This window comes from Condylura cristata, unplaced genomic scaffold (assembly GCF_000260355.1).
Source record: "Condylura cristata isolate star-nosed mole 26May11 unplaced genomic scaffold, ConCri1.0 scaffold00026, whole genome shotgun sequence".
In the NCBI taxonomy this organism is placed as follows: Eukaryota; Metazoa; Chordata; class Mammalia; order Eulipotyphla; family Talpidae; genus Condylura; species Condylura cristata.
In genome coordinates, this window is record NW_004567127.1 from 30859894 (window position 1) to 30878141 (window position 18248).

The 18248-nt window shown below is 48.0% G+C and overlaps 1 protein-coding gene across 4 annotated transcripts in view; it reads right to left on the reverse strand.

Moving 5' to 3' along the window:
- Nucleotides 1-18248, reverse strand: part of CYFIP2 (cytoplasmic FMR1 interacting protein 2) — a 97014-nt gene that overhangs the window by 20741 nt on the left and 58025 nt on the right. For 3 of the 4 annotated variants that reach the window (XM_012730078.1, XM_012730077.1, XM_012730075.1), the window contains 3 exons: nucleotides 17257-17400; nucleotides 15761-15851; nucleotides 14558-14688 (listed from right to left, as the gene is read on the reverse strand). In XM_012730078.1, the coding sequence (XP_012585532.1) occupies nucleotides 14558-14688; nucleotides 15761-15851; nucleotides 17257-17400 (366 nt within the window). Of the gene's footprint in view, nucleotides 1-14557; nucleotides 14695-15760; nucleotides 15852-17256; nucleotides 17401-18248 lie in introns of all 4 variants that reach the window. The other variant, XM_012730076.1, reaches the window with a different exon arrangement.

Consider the following 18248-nt stretch of genomic DNA (forward strand, 5'->3'; position numbering starts at 1 on the left):
CCCCCCCCGCCCCCCGCTGCTCCCCTCAGCAGTGTACTTCGTTGATCTGCCTGTTCTGCTCCCCGCTCTGTCTCTGGTGAATCCTCTCACCCTCCACAGGTCTGGCTTGTACCCCAGTTCTGTATGAGTAAATAAATCCTTAAAAAAAATTCTGAAAGTAATTAATTCTTAACTTTAAGGAGATTCTGGGGTCTCGATGCTGGATCAGAGGGGAAGAAATGAAATTCTACCCTCCACTTGTCTATTAAGAACAATAATGTACATGGTATTTGCTTTTTGCTTTGTTTGGCTACACTTATGGACAAATCACAGATGCAGAACAAAATACAAATGTTACAAGTAATACAGCTGTGGCCACATAAAAATAAAAGTAGCTGACAGGAGGCAGAAGGGGGCATGTCGGGAGTGGAAGTCAGGAGTGCTAATTTCCTCTTTCATGGAAAGGAGCCAAGGTACTCATAATGTTACCAATAGAGGTAGAAGTAATTATCTTGAATTCCAAGGGGAAACAGTAAAAGTAGTAAGTAACATAATCAAACAATGAGAGGACAACATAGAAGAGAAGTAAGTAAGCTAAAATCTCCTCTTTCCAACCAGGGTGCCAATGAGTATTGCCTGAAGTTGCTAATTAAGTCACAAGAGGCGAGTCTCATGTTATTAAGTGTGTTGAGATAACAACTAGGAGAACTAGAACCAGGGATCATTAAGGCAGCTTGTCTTGGGGACTAGGGTGCAGGTCGGGAGAAGTACAGCTCAAATAGGATGACATTTTTCTTCATAAACTCATCTGTATTTGATTTGTTTTCATGTGCAATTAAGAGTGATATAAATGCAACAAAATGAAGAGGCTGGGTTAATGGTCCCTAAAGCTCTGTCTAGAACAGCAAGACTATGACATAATTGCTGTCTCTTCAGGGACAGAGGTAAGGACTGCTTGCTTACTGAACAGTTGGTGCTTTGAACGCCTTGTCTGCTTTGGGCTTCAGAACATCCTATGTGGGAAATTGAGGGCGCTCCTCCTGCGGGCCAGCAGGTATACCCTGAGGTAAGGAGCAGAAGGGCTGACACTTAGATCTGGACCACTTCACTTCCACGCCTGTTGCTTTTCCAAGGCAGCCCATGCAGCCACACCTTGGCAAGCTTGAAATATCCCCCTCACCTCATTATACATATACTTTATGAAAACATAACCTTATTAAAAATAGAAACAGGAGAAAATGACTTAGAATCTCACCACCTGCAAAACTTTTTAGCCTCCTTCTTAGCTGGTAAGATCACATCATCTGTTGCTTTCTTTAGGTCACAGCTACTAACATTCTTTAAACTTAAACAATTGGCAGATGCAGTTTAAAGAGTGAAAAGAGTCTAGTACCATTTCTAGCAGAAGAAACAAGAAATTACTGAAACCTTTGTTTTCCCCCCATTACCTCTATTCTGGATTTATGTAATAATTTCTTTATAAGCAACTAGTCTTTGAAGATCCACTGGTGTGATTCAAATGTACACAACCAGACCACTCATGAGGTCAATTTATCCAATAAAGTCCTATTTCTTTTCTAAACCACAACTCTCAACTTTGCTAACCCTCAAAGTTCTGATCACATCTGCCCTCTACAAATTCCCAAGCCCCTCCAATCTATAGTGTTTTTCTTTTTAAAAATTTATTTTTATTTATGTATGCATACAAGAACTGGGGTGTAGACCAGAGGAGCAGACAGTGAGCGGATTCACCAGAGAGAGTGGGGAACAGAACAGGCAGATCTACTGAAATGTACTGCTGAGGAGGGGGGCAGTGGGCAGAACAGGAGAGCCCTGCTGTACCATGTGGACCAGTTCCCTGGCCTGGGGGTCGAACTCATGCTGCAGTGGCTGCTGATAGGTTCATAGCACTGAGGCTTTAACACCTGCACCACCAGTGAGGCCCTGAGTTTATCTTTTTAAAAAACTGAGACGAGTCCCCCCGCCCCATTCATTCAGGACCCCCCCCCCCTGCTGTCTATGGGTTGAGCTGCTTTCTCTGCCCAGACTGTGGCCCTGATGTCTGTGTATCTCCTGGGGGATCACCCCATTTCCTATCTCATGCCAATGCAGACTGAGAGCGAGAACGCTCAGAGGGACCAGCTCTCCTCAGTACCCCATTTTATTTGCTGTGAGGGGCCAACGTGAGGAATACTGAGAACCCAGGTTTAATATGATATAGAGATCAGTCAGGCAGGAGTCAAATTCTGAACACTTTCATTCTGACTAGTATAATGCCTAAGGAGAAATGCATTCACTCATTGTTCATTTTTCAACAAACATTAGGCATTTAGCACACACAGGTCCTGTGAGAAACTTGAGACAGCAGAGTAAGGGGGATGCCTGATGCAGGGTTCCAGCCGAGAGGGTGAGGAAACATGTACTCGGGTAATTCTCGAAAATGCTATTTTTGGGAAATACATGGGGCTGTGGGAAAACTCAGGGGTGAAGACCCAGACTCCCAGGGAGGAGGATAGGGGAGGCTTTCTGGAGAAAAATGCTGAGGCCTGCACCAGGGGGTGGACAGATAAGGAGGAACAGCACCTGCCAACGTCCAAAAGCAAAGGGGACTATGATTGGGTAAGGGGCTGACAGCTTTTAGCACTGGGGGGCTTTCAGTGCTGGGGGGTGGTGACAGGAGATGAGGAGTGAGGGGTACGCAGGAGGTAGTTCAAGGATTTATCTTGTAAGCCTCACTCAGATATTAGGATACTATCCTGATTGAGGCAGTGATTGTTTTGGGGAAGGAGAATGACACCCTGTTCTCCACTCAGCAAGACTGATTACTGATGGTTCAGGCAAAGGAGGATTGATTATCAATGTCTGAGCTCAGCAGCACTGATTACTAATGTCTGAATTGAGCCACCTTGAGGCAGCGGCATCCAAGCTGTTTGTGTTATCCTGGATTTCGAAGGAACATTGTCAATAACAAAAATATATTTTAACTATTTTTCAAGTGTTATTGAACTTGGCGTTTGTCATTTCTGATTTTCTCCTGGAAATGCACCCAATACTTCATTCAGCCTCTAGGCAAAGGCTAGTTTTTGAAAAACTATATGGTTACCCAGTCCCAACCCCAGCTTAATTTAGATATAACTGACATATGATACTGTGTAAATTTAAGGGAGATGGTACGATGATATGATATGATATGATGATACATGTAAGTTTGGGAAACTGATTACCATAAGGTGGTTAAACACATGCTCCACTTTGCATGGTTACCATTTTTGTTGTGGTGACAAGAACATTTAAGGTCTCAGTTAATAACTTTCAAGTAGACAATGTGATATGATTAACTATAGTCACCATGCTGTACATCAGACCCCAAGGTGTCTTTCAGAGGTTTCTCTGTGTTCCTCCATGCCCATATTTTAAAATAGCATATTGAAGCATATATTTTAAAATAAGAATGAGAGACACTTTTTCTTCTATAATCTATTTTTATCACTTAGCATATATTATCTGCATCTTACCATCTGCAGTCAGGGTTTTCCTATTTTAAGTTTCTAGTTTTTCTCTGGTGTGTTTTTGCTTTGGGGTCTGAAGGAGTCTTTTGGTTTCCCCCACCCTCTCCTAGGTGACATCCTACTTCTCATAATTTTTCCGTAAATGAAATGCCCTGAAGTACGGCTCCCACTGCTTGGTCTTTTTCCCAACTGTTCTCAGCAGCCTTCACACTTTGATGGATCAGGTGGCATTTCTGATTTATAATGAAGGTTCTTTTGCTGCCATACAGAAAACCCACTTCTGCAATTTTCTCCCAGTGATTCCCTTGGCAATCCCCTTCTTGGCTCCAGAATTGGAAGAATAGTAAGAATAACCCTCAGAGAAGCTGGGTTTGGGAATTTCTCTTAAGTTGAACACAGGGTAGGAAGGAGTTGGGAGAAGAGGCAGGATGACCTTATTCAAAAGTCCCGGCACCAGGATCAAAGGCTCCCACCACAGCCATGGGAGGAGGCAGCCAACTGTGGGTGGTCTCAGGGGCCATTCCCAAGTCCCAGGGCCTCCTTCTAATTTGGACGGGCCAGCCTTCCAGCTTCACCGGCCTTCTGTCGGCCTGAACTGATATTTCCTGCTGCTAAATCAACGAGATGGGCAACGTGACACGTCGTGGCCCAGTTCAGCTCTCGCAGATGCCTCTATAAATTTTTTAAACGAGGTCAGAAGTAGCTCCAGGGTATATGTTAGCAAGAATAAATCTTGCCAACTTGAGGAAGTTACTGAAAAAAAAAAAAAAACCCAAAACCTCCCTAATTTTTCTTCTTTCTTTTACCTTGTAACCTTGTCTGCTTAGAGGTCATTTTCTTCTTAATTCTCTGGGTACCTTGATACCTTCTCCCTCTCCTCAAATTTGTGTTTTGAAAGACAAATATAAAAACTTCTGAAAACCTTACACCTTGATGTAAAGGCATAGAGAATCTTTTGCCATCTCTGCTTTGTCGCTACATGTTTTACTGAATCATTTGGAAGTGGAAGAGACTGCTTTCCTCGGCCTTAGATGCCCTCATACTACCCCGAAAGCCAGTCCATCTGCCAGTGTAATCACCCTACAGTGACCACATTTAGCTTTCTCGCTGCCATGACATGTGCTCCATACTAAGATTTCCTCAGTTCTTAAAAGTTTTGTGTATAGTTTTTTTTTTTTTTTGGAGGGGGGGATTCAGTATCCACCATCATGGTTTTTTGTTTTGTTTTGTTTTGTTTTGTTTTTGTTTTTGTTTTTAAGATTTATTTATTTACGCATACAGAACTGGGATACAGGCCAGAGGTGCAGGGGTGGTGAGAGGCCTCACCAGAGACAGAGAAGGGAGCAGAACAGGCAGATCAATGAAGTATACTGCTGAGGGGAGCAACAGAGAGGTCAGGAGAGGTCTGCTGCACCTTGTGGGTCACCTTTGGGGCGGGGATTGAACTTGCACTGAAGTGGCTACGCAGCTGTGCTGTGTCCTAACCCATTGTGCCACCAGGGAGGGCCCCACCATCATTTTTAATAAACTGTGAGACAACAGAAAATGCTCTACAGAAAAGCCACCCCTTTGGGTGCTCACCTGCTCCTGTGTAGGGCCCACTGGGAGGAGCTGAGGGGTGGCAGTGCCATTCTGTCACCTCTGTGCACACCGATGCCTGTCATTCCCCTTGCAGATGACAACCGTGGACATACCGTGTTTATAGGAAGCTGTTGTTAGGTGATTAATAAGACCTGTTGCAAAATTGCTCTGTCAACAGGACAAGTGAAAGCAAAAGGGCTTGGGGGTGAGGTTGCAAATTTATTGCATCACAAGGGGTCCACGTCAAAATTCTTCAAGGCATGAGTATTATTTTAGTTTTGCATGGCATTTGATCTTCAAATTTTTCATTTTTACTATCTTTGAAAACTGATGGACTTCGAGGAATTTCCATTAAATACTACAAAGCCTCAAGTTCCCAACCCACGTAGCCTCCAAAGCTAACTGGGGACTTTATTTCTCTTGGCTAAATGATACCTCACAGGTGCAGGGTTCATAACTAATGAATTATAAAGACAGGGTCAACGTGACCCTACTACGCATGTCAGATTCATGAGGAATATTTAAACAGTTTCTGATTTCCCAAAGGGAATCATAAAATCAATCTCCAAACAGTATTTTCTTAGCAAGTCAGTCTGACTTTAGTGTCAACAAAAAAGACAAACAACACTACTGCTCATGTAATCACTGTGGTCTTTGTAAGTAGGTGCAGGGAAATGAACTGGAGAACTGGAGTTACAGGCAACCCGGCGCATCCTCATCCTGTTTTCCAGCAGGACGGGCACGATGTGGGGAGGTGGCCATTCGGAGTCCAGTGTCCTAAACATTCCCTTAAATGGGAGCAGAGAGGCTGGTGGGCTTCCTGCGCAGTGACCTGTAAGCCCTAGGCTAAGTGCCAGTGCTGCAGGCAAGAAATGGCTTCCCGCACACACCACGACCCTTCTATGCACAGAAAGTATGAGCTGCGCCTCCCAACACCCCCTTGGAACTCGGGGGCAGTGGCCTGGCCAACTGATGCTCCCGGGTCCCTCAGTCCTAGGAGCTGTCTGAAACCCTGGCTAAGTAAATCTGTAATTTAATCTCCCTTGAGTCTGTGTGTGCATGTGTGCTAAAGAAATCAGTAATTTAAGCTCATCTGATTCTGTGCATGTGAATGTGTGCACGGGAGTGTACCTGTGGTCTCTGCCCTCCCACTGGCCTACCTGCGCTTACCCCCATCCACTCCCCCTTTTGTCAAGAGGAAGAAGAACTAGCTTTTCTCCATTTGGATCACATCTTGTCAACGGGAAAGATTTACAGTAAAGAACTGGCCTCTATGGTGATTTTCCCTGCCAGAACATGCACCCTAATGCCACCCAAGGTCAGCATATTCCACAGGGTGGGAACTAGGGCACACAGAAATGGTATTTCATAGTTGTGAGTCGACAAAGTAATTTCCTTTTCATTTTCCTACCAGCTTCCTGACAACATTAATGAGAAAGTTTCCATTTGGAACCAGCATGTCTTTTTATGCCTCCCTCACATTTTCTAATCTTGGCTCTTAATGGGGGGAGGGGGGGAGAGGAGGGAGTAGGGGAGGAGGCCTCAGGTTCAGAGAGGCCTAGAAGGCAGCAGCTGGAACACTATCATCTTGCTTGACTATGACTGAATTTACAATTCTGGCTGCTTTCTAATGATGACAAGGAATGATTTTTAAGTGGTAGTGATATAAAACTTTGAGAACAAGCTTAAGTTTAAAAGTAAGTCAGTTTGCATTAAAATATCATGTCAACAATGGAACCGGTGGTCTCAGATGCAGCAACAGTTGTAGCAAGGACATAGCTATGCCTGACCTAGGAGAAGCAAGTGCAAGAGAGGCCTTCTAGAACAAGGCTTCTCCTCCTTGGCGGCATCAAGAATCAAGTGTGGAGCTGTTAAATGCCTGGGTCCCACTTGCACAGATTTTGTCTTCCTGCAGAAGACTGGAGTTGACACAGGCTATTTTAGGAGTTGCAGAGTGATGTTAATAGGCAGCCATGCTGAGACCACACACTAACACCCAGTGCCCTCAGCCTCCAGGCCTTTCCCTCCACTAGGGTTTTCTTGGACAGAAGTCATCAGCACAGAATAACCAGAGCTCTGATTTCTAGCAAATACTGGCAAGGCTAATGAAGTAAGAATCGAGGTGGCTTTGGATAAAGATGAGCAACCACTTCCTGCCTCCAGTGGAATGGGGGGTCTCTACAAAGTTCTAGCTCTGAAATAGCTCTGCCTGTATCTGTGCTTCAGGCCTGAGATGGTATACCTCCAGCCCATTTATAGTCAGTGAGCTGGAGGTAGGTGCCAAGAATACAGACATGGCGCTCACCTGGGACATCTTTCCTATCAGCCCCGCTTCTCTTCATCCATGTCTAGTTCTTGATTCATGCTACTTTTCACTCCTTTGTTCTAAGTCTAATCTGAGGTATCTAAACTTCTTTGACCACTCACTTTTACCAGAATGTCTTGTTCCAGCACCTCAAATGATATGCCTCCAACTGATATGCCTCCAGAGAATGCAATGTTCACAAACAGGAGGCTTTCATTTCTTTTTCTTTTTTTTCTTTTTTTAGTAAACAGAGTTAAAAGCTCTTAGATCACCCGCCATACCCTACAAGGCTAACCTTCCATTTGAAATCTGAGAGTGTAGACAGTGGACCATTAAGGAAGGGATTGTGTCCAGTCACCTCTGGCCCATGGGGGGCTCTGGGTCTGCAGAAGTCAGGGCTGTTACCTGTTAGACCATTGCTACAGGTAGCCCAGGTGCTATTGAGCCTAGCAAGCTTGTTTAACACGTTAAGACATGTCTGAAAAGATAAAAAAAAAAAATACTTAAAGTCTGCAAAGCCATGGACAGTAAAGTTATGATTGCAAGTCAAGATGCCTCCTTCCCAAAAGGCCTGGTTTGTTTTCTGTCAAGATCACTACAGGCACTGGGTCTGAGTGGCAGGGCGCTGATTCATGGAGCCTGGGAACAAGGACAGCATGAAATTCCTGGGGAGGCCTGAGGGTCTTTTCCCAGGCATCTTCCCTGATCAAGTGCAGGTGGGAATGCAGAGGGAAGCCCGTGATGGGCAGTGGCGGGCTCTTGCTTTTCCCAGACATCAGACTGTGGGCCTCTGTTCCGTGAGTGAGCGTTTCCTCTTCAGGGAGAAAAAGCAATAAAATTTTATCACACTGAATTAAAATGGTAATTTAGAGCATAAGTAAATAGTGCAGAGTCCCTGGCCCATCACACACCATTTTTCTCAGTGAAGATCACTTTTATAACTAAGCAAAGTGAAAACATACATGGGAAAATGGATTTAATATGCTGTAGCATAAAAAATCCGGAAGGCTACGCTTCGGAACAACATTATCTTCGAGTGGCAATGTGGTCCTTGTTGTCTTCTTTATGCTCCTCTGTTTTCTAGCAATGAATTATTTCAGTTATGCAGTAAGAAAAACAAAATTAAAAGCATCTAAAGTGGAAGCAGACGCTAGAGGGGTCAGATGTGGAGCTGCCACTAAGACAACAAAATAAAACCAAAGTCTAACAAAGCGCTGTGCAAAGCCGCACAGCTCTGTCCTAGATCCTGCTGACGTCTGCACCTCAACTTAACAGGAGCCCTGGCTGGCTGGCACCCTGAACGAGGTCGGGTTGGGGGGGGTTCTGTTTTGCAAAGGAAGATGAAGCAGTACCTGGAGATTTTTGTGGGTGTCGTATGTGTGTTCACACGTGTGCGCTGCTGCAGGGGCAGGGGCGGGATGTGTTGCTAACTAGTGGATGCAGCCCAGGGATGCAATTCAGCACCCCAAAGTGCACAAGGGTCGCCCCTCAACAGAGGCTGATCTGGCCCCCTATTCTAGTGGTGTCCTTTTCTGGGATGCAGGTCCTGGTTCACATGAAAGAACAGCGCCATCTACTGGTGCATATCAACATAACATACATTGGGCGCATGAAAATCACACAAAATCTGAACGAAAACACAGCGAATGGGAAATGCCTTCCTGAGGACCACCTTGTGATACAGGAGGTAACACTAATAACTGATGGCCACGTTTCCTTGAAAAGTTCAGGAGATTTGGAAATTGACTCTTAACAAACGAGATTTCTACCTACCATTGATTCACAGACATCAAATTCAAGTGAATCACCCAGATTTAGTGGTTTGTTATGCCTAGAAAGGGGAAACTAAACTTGCATGACATGCCTATGTTTGTGATTTTAGAGTGAGGTTGATTTTTTGAACAAGTCACAAGAGCCCAACCATACAGGAAAAAGGAGAGACAAATATAATCAACCTCAATCTTCCACCCTCCAAAGACATGCCACCTGCAATGCGTGCATCCACAATATATATGCATGTATCCACAATATATAAATCAGGCCAACATATCGATGACAAATAGATATTTGGGTGAAAAAATAGGGAGAAATATTGAAGAGCTTTCAGGAACGAGGCAGTGCCAGCAAAACCATGGGGAGACCTCACAGCACTTCCACCAGGAAATCTATGATGGCAAAGGCAGATAAATCCAGGCTTATGGGGATGTGAAGAGACAAAAACTCTCAAGGACTGCTGAAAGGGAGCATCAGTACCACTTGTAAAAATGAAGCTAGGTATCTGTGCTCACATTGGGCATTCTACTATTAGGGATATAAATTTAGTGAACACCAGGGCCCTCCCTAGAGGCATAGCAGGTTACAGCGCAGCCTTGAGAAGCTGGATCTTCAACACGTTAATCCCCGGCCAGGGAGCTGACCCACTCTCTGGTGTGGCAGTGGGTCTCTCCTGTCTCAACTGCTGCTCCCCTCGGCAGTGTACTTCGTCGATCTGCCTGTTCTGCTCCCCACTCGTCTCTTGTGAATCCTCTACCACCCCTGCAACTCTGGCCTGTACCCTAGTTCTGTATGCCTAAATAAATAAATCTTTAAAAAATAATGAATGCCAATAAAGAGAAATCAACAAGGGTGTTCATGTTTTCTTTGCCCATAACAGTACCCAACCATAGACAACCTTAATAAGCCACCTGCCATGCAGGATGATTCAGTCTACACTGTGAGAATGCTGTAGATTCCACACATTACCAAATGTGTGTTAGACCTTTATTAAAGACCAAGCAAACACCCCACCCACTCCACAGCAGATAGGTTTCTGCACTACTAAGACACCCTGAATTCCAAGAAACAGTTATAAGCATACAACTTAAAGAGAAAATATACCATTGTCCGAATGATCAATTTGTATTCCCTCCAACTGCAAATTAATTATATAGTAATAATCCCTATTTTTAAAGATAATTTTTTATGATAGTACCGTTGGTGTACATTGTTGTTCATATTTTGGGAGTACAGGATCGCACTCTTTAGGTGATCTCACCCTTCAGGCAGTCTGTGTAGCACAATCGCCACCAAGGTACCCAGAGTCCACCATGCTCACTCTTTAGAAAGGCAATAAGCACCCCACAAGGTGTTTGCGGTGTTTAGATCTGTTGGGAACCACACCAGATTGAACTCTGCAAATCTACCTGAAGATGGCATGCAAGACAAGGATGCAGAGACTCATTTGTTTGTACATTTCAGTCTCCTTCCAGTTACTCTGACACAAATATACTTTAAAGATATACTTTATCTCTTTAAATTGCTGTGTAGGTCAGTAGTAATTCACGACTATGCTTTCCTGGTACAAAGTCACACATTCCAGATAATACAAAAGCCCCTGTTGACCTGGAATCCGAGTTCCCTCCCTGATACCTGGAGAGGATAATGGAACAACTTTGCATGCTTTGTCTTAGATGTTCTGTCAATGCTGTAGAATTTTGTGGGCTTTTTTTTTTTAACTGATTTACATTTCTGGCGTCATGACGGTATATGTCCTGAGACCTGCTTTTTTCCACCCCACATTGTGTCTTTATTCATTTTCTATGCTGGTGTCATCCAAAACCACTTTATTCATATTTTTTATTTAGTTTATCAAATTGTATTGATTTGCCATGGGTTAAAGAACCATAGAAGGTTGGGAGTACAGCTTCATACCTCCACACCTGCCCTCACCTGCTCTCATGAGAGCAGAGTTCCAGTCAAAGCCTGTCACCTGCTCTCTCCACCCCAGCCTGTCAGTAATTCACTCTTTTTCACTTTCACAAAGTTACTTCAGCACCTTCACCTCATTAACTGTTTCTGGTCCCCCACTTGGCGATCCCACAGGCTCAACAGCCCCTCAACAGCATGGGGCCACTAAAGCATCCTCCTCCCCCTCTGCTTGCTGCAGGTACCTCTTTCTAGAGGCAAACATCCATATGACTTCAGCCATTCAAACCCAGCTTTGACAACTAAAGGAATTCCAGAAAGCTCCTGCCTCAAGCTAATCTGAGAAAGCACTGCCTTGGCTGCTTGGGGGCTTTCTCAGGTGGTAAGTAGAGCAGAGTGCACTTTGTGGGGAGCCCTGATCCTGGCTGTGTCCCCCTCCCCTCCCCCAGGTCTAGGGTCAGTACTGACACCTTTGCCGCCTTCTCCCATTTCTGATGCAGGGGTGCTGTGTGACCTTGGGTGAGTGGCGCCCCGCCCCAATCCTCCACTTCCTCACTTTTGAATAGAAGAGACTGGGTCATCCACACTGTTGGGGGTTCTCTCATCTGAAGAAGAGAGCCCAGCTGCCTTCACTGACAAATGTAAGGGACACCGCAGGGGTCCCAAGGAAAAAAAAAAACGTTCCCTTGGAGCCCCATCAATGGCCTGTTTCTTGGGCTGAACACAGGGGAAGTATAATTAGTGCTCTCAGGAAAGGAGGTGCTAACAAGATACAAGGCCTTCCCAACTGCTCCTCCTGGGGGTCTAGACCCTCCTGGGGTCGTGGGCTCTGGTTTTGCATAGGCAGGAGTGATTGCCTTACAGCTCAGCCCAGCTTCTGAAGGCAGTTGCCATAGCAACCCAGATCTGGTGAACCACATAAAACCTGTGACCATAAAGAGCCTCTTTAAAGGTGGCAGAGAGGCAATTCCTCCTCCCCCAGGCAGAGCAACGCCATGCACTGCAGACTCGTGAGTGCCAAGGGTCTGGGGACACAGATGTCTGAGCGCTGGTTGCCAGGATGGGAGGACAGGCTCTGGCCCGGCCAGAGGACACCAGCGCCAAGAACTCCCTGGGCTCCCATCCCGAGATCTTGCTATCATGCGTTCTTCGCCTCATTCTCTACCTTTGCTCCATCTCCTTCCTCTGCCCCTCCCCTCATGGCTCCAGTCTCCAAAATGCTGAGGAGCGGGGAGGGGGAGACACCGCATGGAACCTCCTGGTTTAAGCACCTTCTTCTCCTGCAGCCTCAAGGGCCTCCACTCCAGGGTCACAGACCCGCACCTTCTCTAGCACCCTGCCTTCTCTAGCACATGGTGCCTGGCCCCCTGACCTCTTCAGGCTGGCTCATGGTAGTGGCGGGGGTGGGGTGGGGGGACAGGGATAGGTGGGGGGATTGGGTCTTCTCATTTCTTACAGACATCCAGCTCCACCCTCTCACCGAACAGCACACCCTCCCTCACCCAGCACACACCAGCTAGCCTGATTTTCTCCCCTTAGCAGGCACCAGCCTCGGGGGTCAGCTCTGCCTGTTTATGCCCTCCTCTTGGTCTCCCTCTCTGAATACAAATGCCCACACGTTGTCTCCCTTAGTCACAGACTTTTGCTCACCATCTAGAACGTGCCTAGCAGTGAGTGGGTTCCCAGGACCCTCCTGCCCACACAAGTAGAATGGAGAACGCAGGGGTATGGAGAAAGGCTTTCCACTGCATCCAGCCAGAGCAAACCCGTGTCCCTGGACCTGCCCCACCTGTGACTCACCAGCACAGAGACACATGGAGCAGCTGGGGGAGTGTGAGGGGGAGACCCCGCCTCTGTGAACCGGCCCTGAGGGTCGGTTCAGTTTCCCAGATCCTGCGACTGAGTGAAAAGACTTCAAGCGAAACCACTGACGTCCTAGGCTAATTGATGTAAATAAGAACTTTTAGGAAACTATTTCTGGCCACAAAACCATCACCCAACTGCTAAATAAAGACCCCAAACACTTTTAGTATGAACAGTCATCTGTGTTCATTCATACATTCTTCCACCCAATTAATCCAACTCAGGGCTGGGAGTGGCTGGAGCCCACCCAGCAGCTGAAGGTCAAGGCGGACCCATGCTGGACAGGACGCCCACCTGTGGCACAAGCACCACGCATGACACAGCAACAGAACACGAGCCCCTGTGTTCCCTGGAGAGGCACCCCTCTACGTTTCACAGACCTGGGTTTCTGTATTTAGCTGACATCTTGCTATCTCCTTGCATTTTGAAGACAGAGGGCTTTCTGCAAAGAAACACTACAATAAAGCCAAGAACATAACCCTGCAACGACGACGTCAGAACTGCTGGCCACCAGACCATGACGGAAACAACTGATGTCACCCAAGTCACCAGACGCCTGCTTACAAGAATGGGGGAGCCGACCCTTACCCACGCCCTCTGTTTCCTGCTCTTCTAACCCAAGACAAACACCCTGACACTCTGCTGGTGAGCAGGACGGAAGTCTTCCAGACTCTAGTCTGTGGTCTTCTCATTTGTCAACAAAGAAACAAAACTTCCTTCCTTCTCCTCAAAACACTTTTTATTGGCATAGGGGAACCAAGACTGGCTGGTATAACACACACACACACACACACTCTCTCTCTCTCTCTTCCAAAATGTGGGAAATTGGACATGGCAATGAACCTCCTGTACACAGCCTTGGGATGTGGGGGACACCCAGGCAGACATGGAAAGGTGTCCACTTGGCACAGGTAGGGATGGATTGTTTTTGCTCATACACACGTGACCTGCCGACCAGCCATATAGACAAATAGTCAGGTGGGAGAGGGTGTGTGTGGTCCCAGAGATGGAGCGAGGAGAGGGCCCACCATCCATCAGGACAACTGCCACCAACCAGGCTAACAGCTATCATGACCTCTCAGGCCTTTGACTACCCTGCGGGAGGAATAGCTATCTCCATCCCAATAATCTGGCACTAGATGCATCTCCTCACCTGGTCCCTTCTTAGATTCTTCACTGGGTAAATTCCTGGTCCCTTCCTCTGGGAAGGCCCCCCTCACCCATGTCCCTTCCTCCGGGAAGGCCCCCGTCCTCCCAGACACACCAGAGCACTTACTGCAACTGCCAACACATGCAGTTCTGTGCAGGTCTCTCCCTACTGACCAGGATGAGGCTGGGGTCTATGGACCCCACCTACCTACTCCATCATGGTGCCTGGCCCACGCAGCCAGGAGTGATTTCTGCTTCCTACTGGTGGGACAACAGCGACCCAGTGAATTGCCAGATCTCACCACGTGCAGGTGGGGCCAGGAGGTCTGGGTCTAACCCCCAGGCCCTCCTTCAGTGTTAGAACCATCAATGCTGTCCCAACTTGGGACAGAGGCGCAGATTTAGGCCTGCCCTGCTTGGGGCTGTGAGGACACTCAAGGGGCTTCCAGTACCATTAGTGAGCCCATCCCTCTGGCTCAGACCTTACCAGAGCTTGCTCGATGAGGAGGCAGAAGAGGATGGCGTTGCCTACTTCCCTCAGGCTCTGGAACACATCTGTCTTGAGCTCGGCGTACTCAATTATGTCCTTCAGCTGGTGGTGGAAGAACTCCAGTATCCCTGGGGGTGATGGAAGGTCAGTGAGCGTAGGGCATTGCAGGGGCCCAAGGTGTGACTAGTGTGGCAAAGCCCACAGCCTGCCTCCCTCTAGGTGTGTCCTGGGGTGAGAGCTCTTTTGGGGTTTAGTCCTAGAGAGAGCTCAGGGGACTGACTGAAATCTTACTTGCAACCGAACAAAACACACAGAGTCCTAGACTCTACTAGTCCCTCCAAAGATTACCCGAATTCCTGATGACAGGAATGAGCGTGTACTTGTAGGTGATAGCTGTAGTGTAAGCGCTTTATCTGCAATAGCTCATTTAACACCCAACTGCACTGTACCATCACCCCTGTCTTCAGATGAGGTTCTCAGAGGTGAAGCAACAAGCCCAGCTGGGTATGAAGCAACATGTCACACAGCTGAGAAGCAGCATAGCTGGATTGAAGCTCTGGGCTACCTCTTCCTGTTCTGAATCACTCTGCCCAGCACTGACATTTTGCTTTTTCTGTTTTTTAAAGATAGATTTATTTACGCATACAGACTGGGGTACAGGCCAGAGGTGCAGGGGCCTAAGATAGAGGATTCACAAAAGACAGAACAGGCAGACTGACAAAGTACACTGCTGAGGGGAGCAGAGGGTGAGACAGGAGAGGTCTGCTGTGCCATATGGATCACGTCCAGGGCCAAGGATTGCGCTCATACCAAAGTGGCCACAGCCAGCTTAGCAATGCATGCTTTTAACCCCCTGTGCCACCAAAGTGGACTAAGATATCTTGCTTTTTAAGGAAAAAAAAATTCCAGGGACTAAACAGACTGTGCCCATCTTTCCCTATTTTCCAGCCCCCAAGGCTCAACTCTCACTAGGGAAAGAAAGGTCTCTTTCTCTGCCCAGGGCTCCTCTCCTCTCAGGGAGGCACTGATGCTTGGAGGTGCAGAGCTCTCTAGCTGGGGCAGAGGCAGTCCACCCGCACCCCGCAGGCTCGCTGGCATGTAGAGGCCCACCACTCCAAGGAGATGGCTGGTGCTCCTGTCCTGGGACTGGATTAGGATTACTTCCTATCACCACCCCCTCCCTGGTTCCCCACCACCAACCTGGGGAGCCATACTCGTGCCGGGGCAAGCGGCATATCTTGGGCATCACTTCGATTAGAGTTTTCACGTACTGGAGGATGGTTCCTTGCAGCTGATAAAAGAAGTGAACAAGGAGAGTGAATAACCCACCACTACCGGGTGAATCTACAGGCGGCTGGGGTGGGGGTGGGGGGTTGTGCTGAGATCTGTGGGTAAGTATGGCGGCATGGATATTGTGCCCCTAACCTCCACGTTCATGGGATGAAACCTAAGCCACAATGCAGGGGCATTTGGAGGTGGGGATGTTGGCAGGGGATTAGGTCCCAAGGATGGATGGAACCTTCTAGATGCATCAGCAGCCTTAGGAGAGAGACCCCAGAGACATAATATCATATCAACCATATGATATTACAAAGACACAGTGAGAAGGCCGTGAACCAGGACTCGGGGTGGGGTGGTCTCACCATAACCTGGTCCAGGCCTCCCAGCCTCCAGAACTGTGAGGCGTTCGCACTGCTGTCTAAGCCACCCCATCTGCAGTGCGTGTCAGGGCAGCCTCAGCAAAGTCAGTAAGGCCTTGTTCCCCAAGAGGAGGCTTGTGCCCCCTAAAGGCTGGACTGTCCTATCATCCTTGATAAGTGAAGTTGACACTCTTAAGACAGAAAGGGGGTGCCCTCCTGATCCCCTCTGGCTTATAGCCTCAGGGAGGGCACAGGATCCATCCTGGATTGGAGGCTTCTAAGAGATCCAGACTACAGTAAGATGGAATGGGACCAGGGAGGGGGGGCTGAGGCAGACTATTGACGTAAGCCTGGAAAATGAATGGCACACTTGCCTGTGTGTCCAAGGCAGACCTCTTGAACCGACGATCACACTCTCCTGCGAAACTCTGAACTTAGCTTCGCGTCTGAAACAACCTGGCCTCACATAGCTGCTACCAGAGGACTGAGCAGGTGAGTCCTGCTAATCCAGATACTGTTACGCTTTATTTCTCCTTGGTCACCCCAGATTTTCAGGAAGATCTCGTTTTGCCTTGCTTCGGGAGTGCCCGGGGATATAAGGGAAGTACCAGAGAACCGTATTTGGCAAATAGAGAATGGGGAAGGGACACAGAGGTCCCTTGAGTCAAGTGCAGAGCTGGCAGTAGTGGGGAGTCCCAAGGGGAAGAAGCACGGTTAACCATGTCTGCTGCCGTCGGGGAGGAGAAAAAGCAATGCAGGAGTCCCGTTATTGCCCAGCTCACCCTGGGCAACATGGGAGGGGAGAGTATGGGCAGTCCTTAGGAGGTCTCGAAGTTAGTCAAAATCTAGATGCTGAGTCCAATGAGCAGAAAATGAGAAGCAAGTCACAGGTCAGTATAGGTCAGAGGAGCCAAGAGATAAAGGCACAGGATTCCCTGGAGGGCGACGGGCTCCCATTGGTGCCCGGTAAGGGTGCCCAGGCCAGGTAAGAAGTGAGAGAGACTTTGTTCCCATCCACCCCACCCGGCACGTGGAAGACTCCGGGTCCGTCCTTACCAGGCTCTTGACGATCTTCAGCAGCTCCTCCATTACCACAGCAATGCCCTGGTACCCCAAGAGTCTGCAGATAGTCTTAAAATGAGGGGGCCCCACGAAGTTCCTGTAGGAGCTGTAGATGTGGCTGTAGGCGATGTTGAGAGGCTGCAAGACAGTTGTGGCCATGTTAGCGGTGAACAAAGGCACGGATGCCGGCCTGCGGCTAGAGGGATGGAAACCTGCTGTGACCTGGGCTCTACCTGGGGAGACGCCGTGAATGTCTGCAAGATGCTGGTGGTGGGGCTAGGCAGGGTCAGTGCCCACTGCGTGGAGCAGAGCTTGCGAGCGGAGGAGGACACAGCTTTCTGGCCAGTGTCTTTTGCAGGGCCTCCTACCATCTGGCTGTCCACACACAGATGGACAAACCGAGCCACTGGGGGGGGGGGGGGGTAAACAGACAACCTGCTTTCTCTAGATGTAGTTTTGGTATTAAGAATTGGCTGGAAGAGCCATGTGAGAATCCAACAGTTGACTCAGTGACATCTTCCTTCCACTCGTGTCAAAGTCTGTCTCCATCTATAACCACCTGGGGTCTGGGGAACTGACAGGCCCGGGGTCAGAGATATCTACTGAGCACATGGAAAGTCCTTGAGGTGTTTTGTGACTCAGCATCTATGAGATGAGGGGGTCGGGTGAATCGGTGGCTGCCTGACTTTCCCAGTAGCATCGAAAGAAGAGGTAGCAGTGAGAGTGTGGGAGACAGTGGCAGGGCCCGGCCACTGACTGGCCACCTCCACTGTCCCCTGGGACTCACGAGATGCTGTAAGTGAATTACTGGGATCTCTCTGAGCTTTGCCTGGGAATAAAGGACCAAAGTGTAGGGCTCCCGACCCGCCCTGCATAGTTGGCAAGGCTAGCAAGTTATCACTGACTTTGTTTCAAAAGGCTGCCAGTGTGGGGTGCCCCATGCCAGGCTTCCTGATGCCACTGCATGCATGCTCACTTAATCCCCA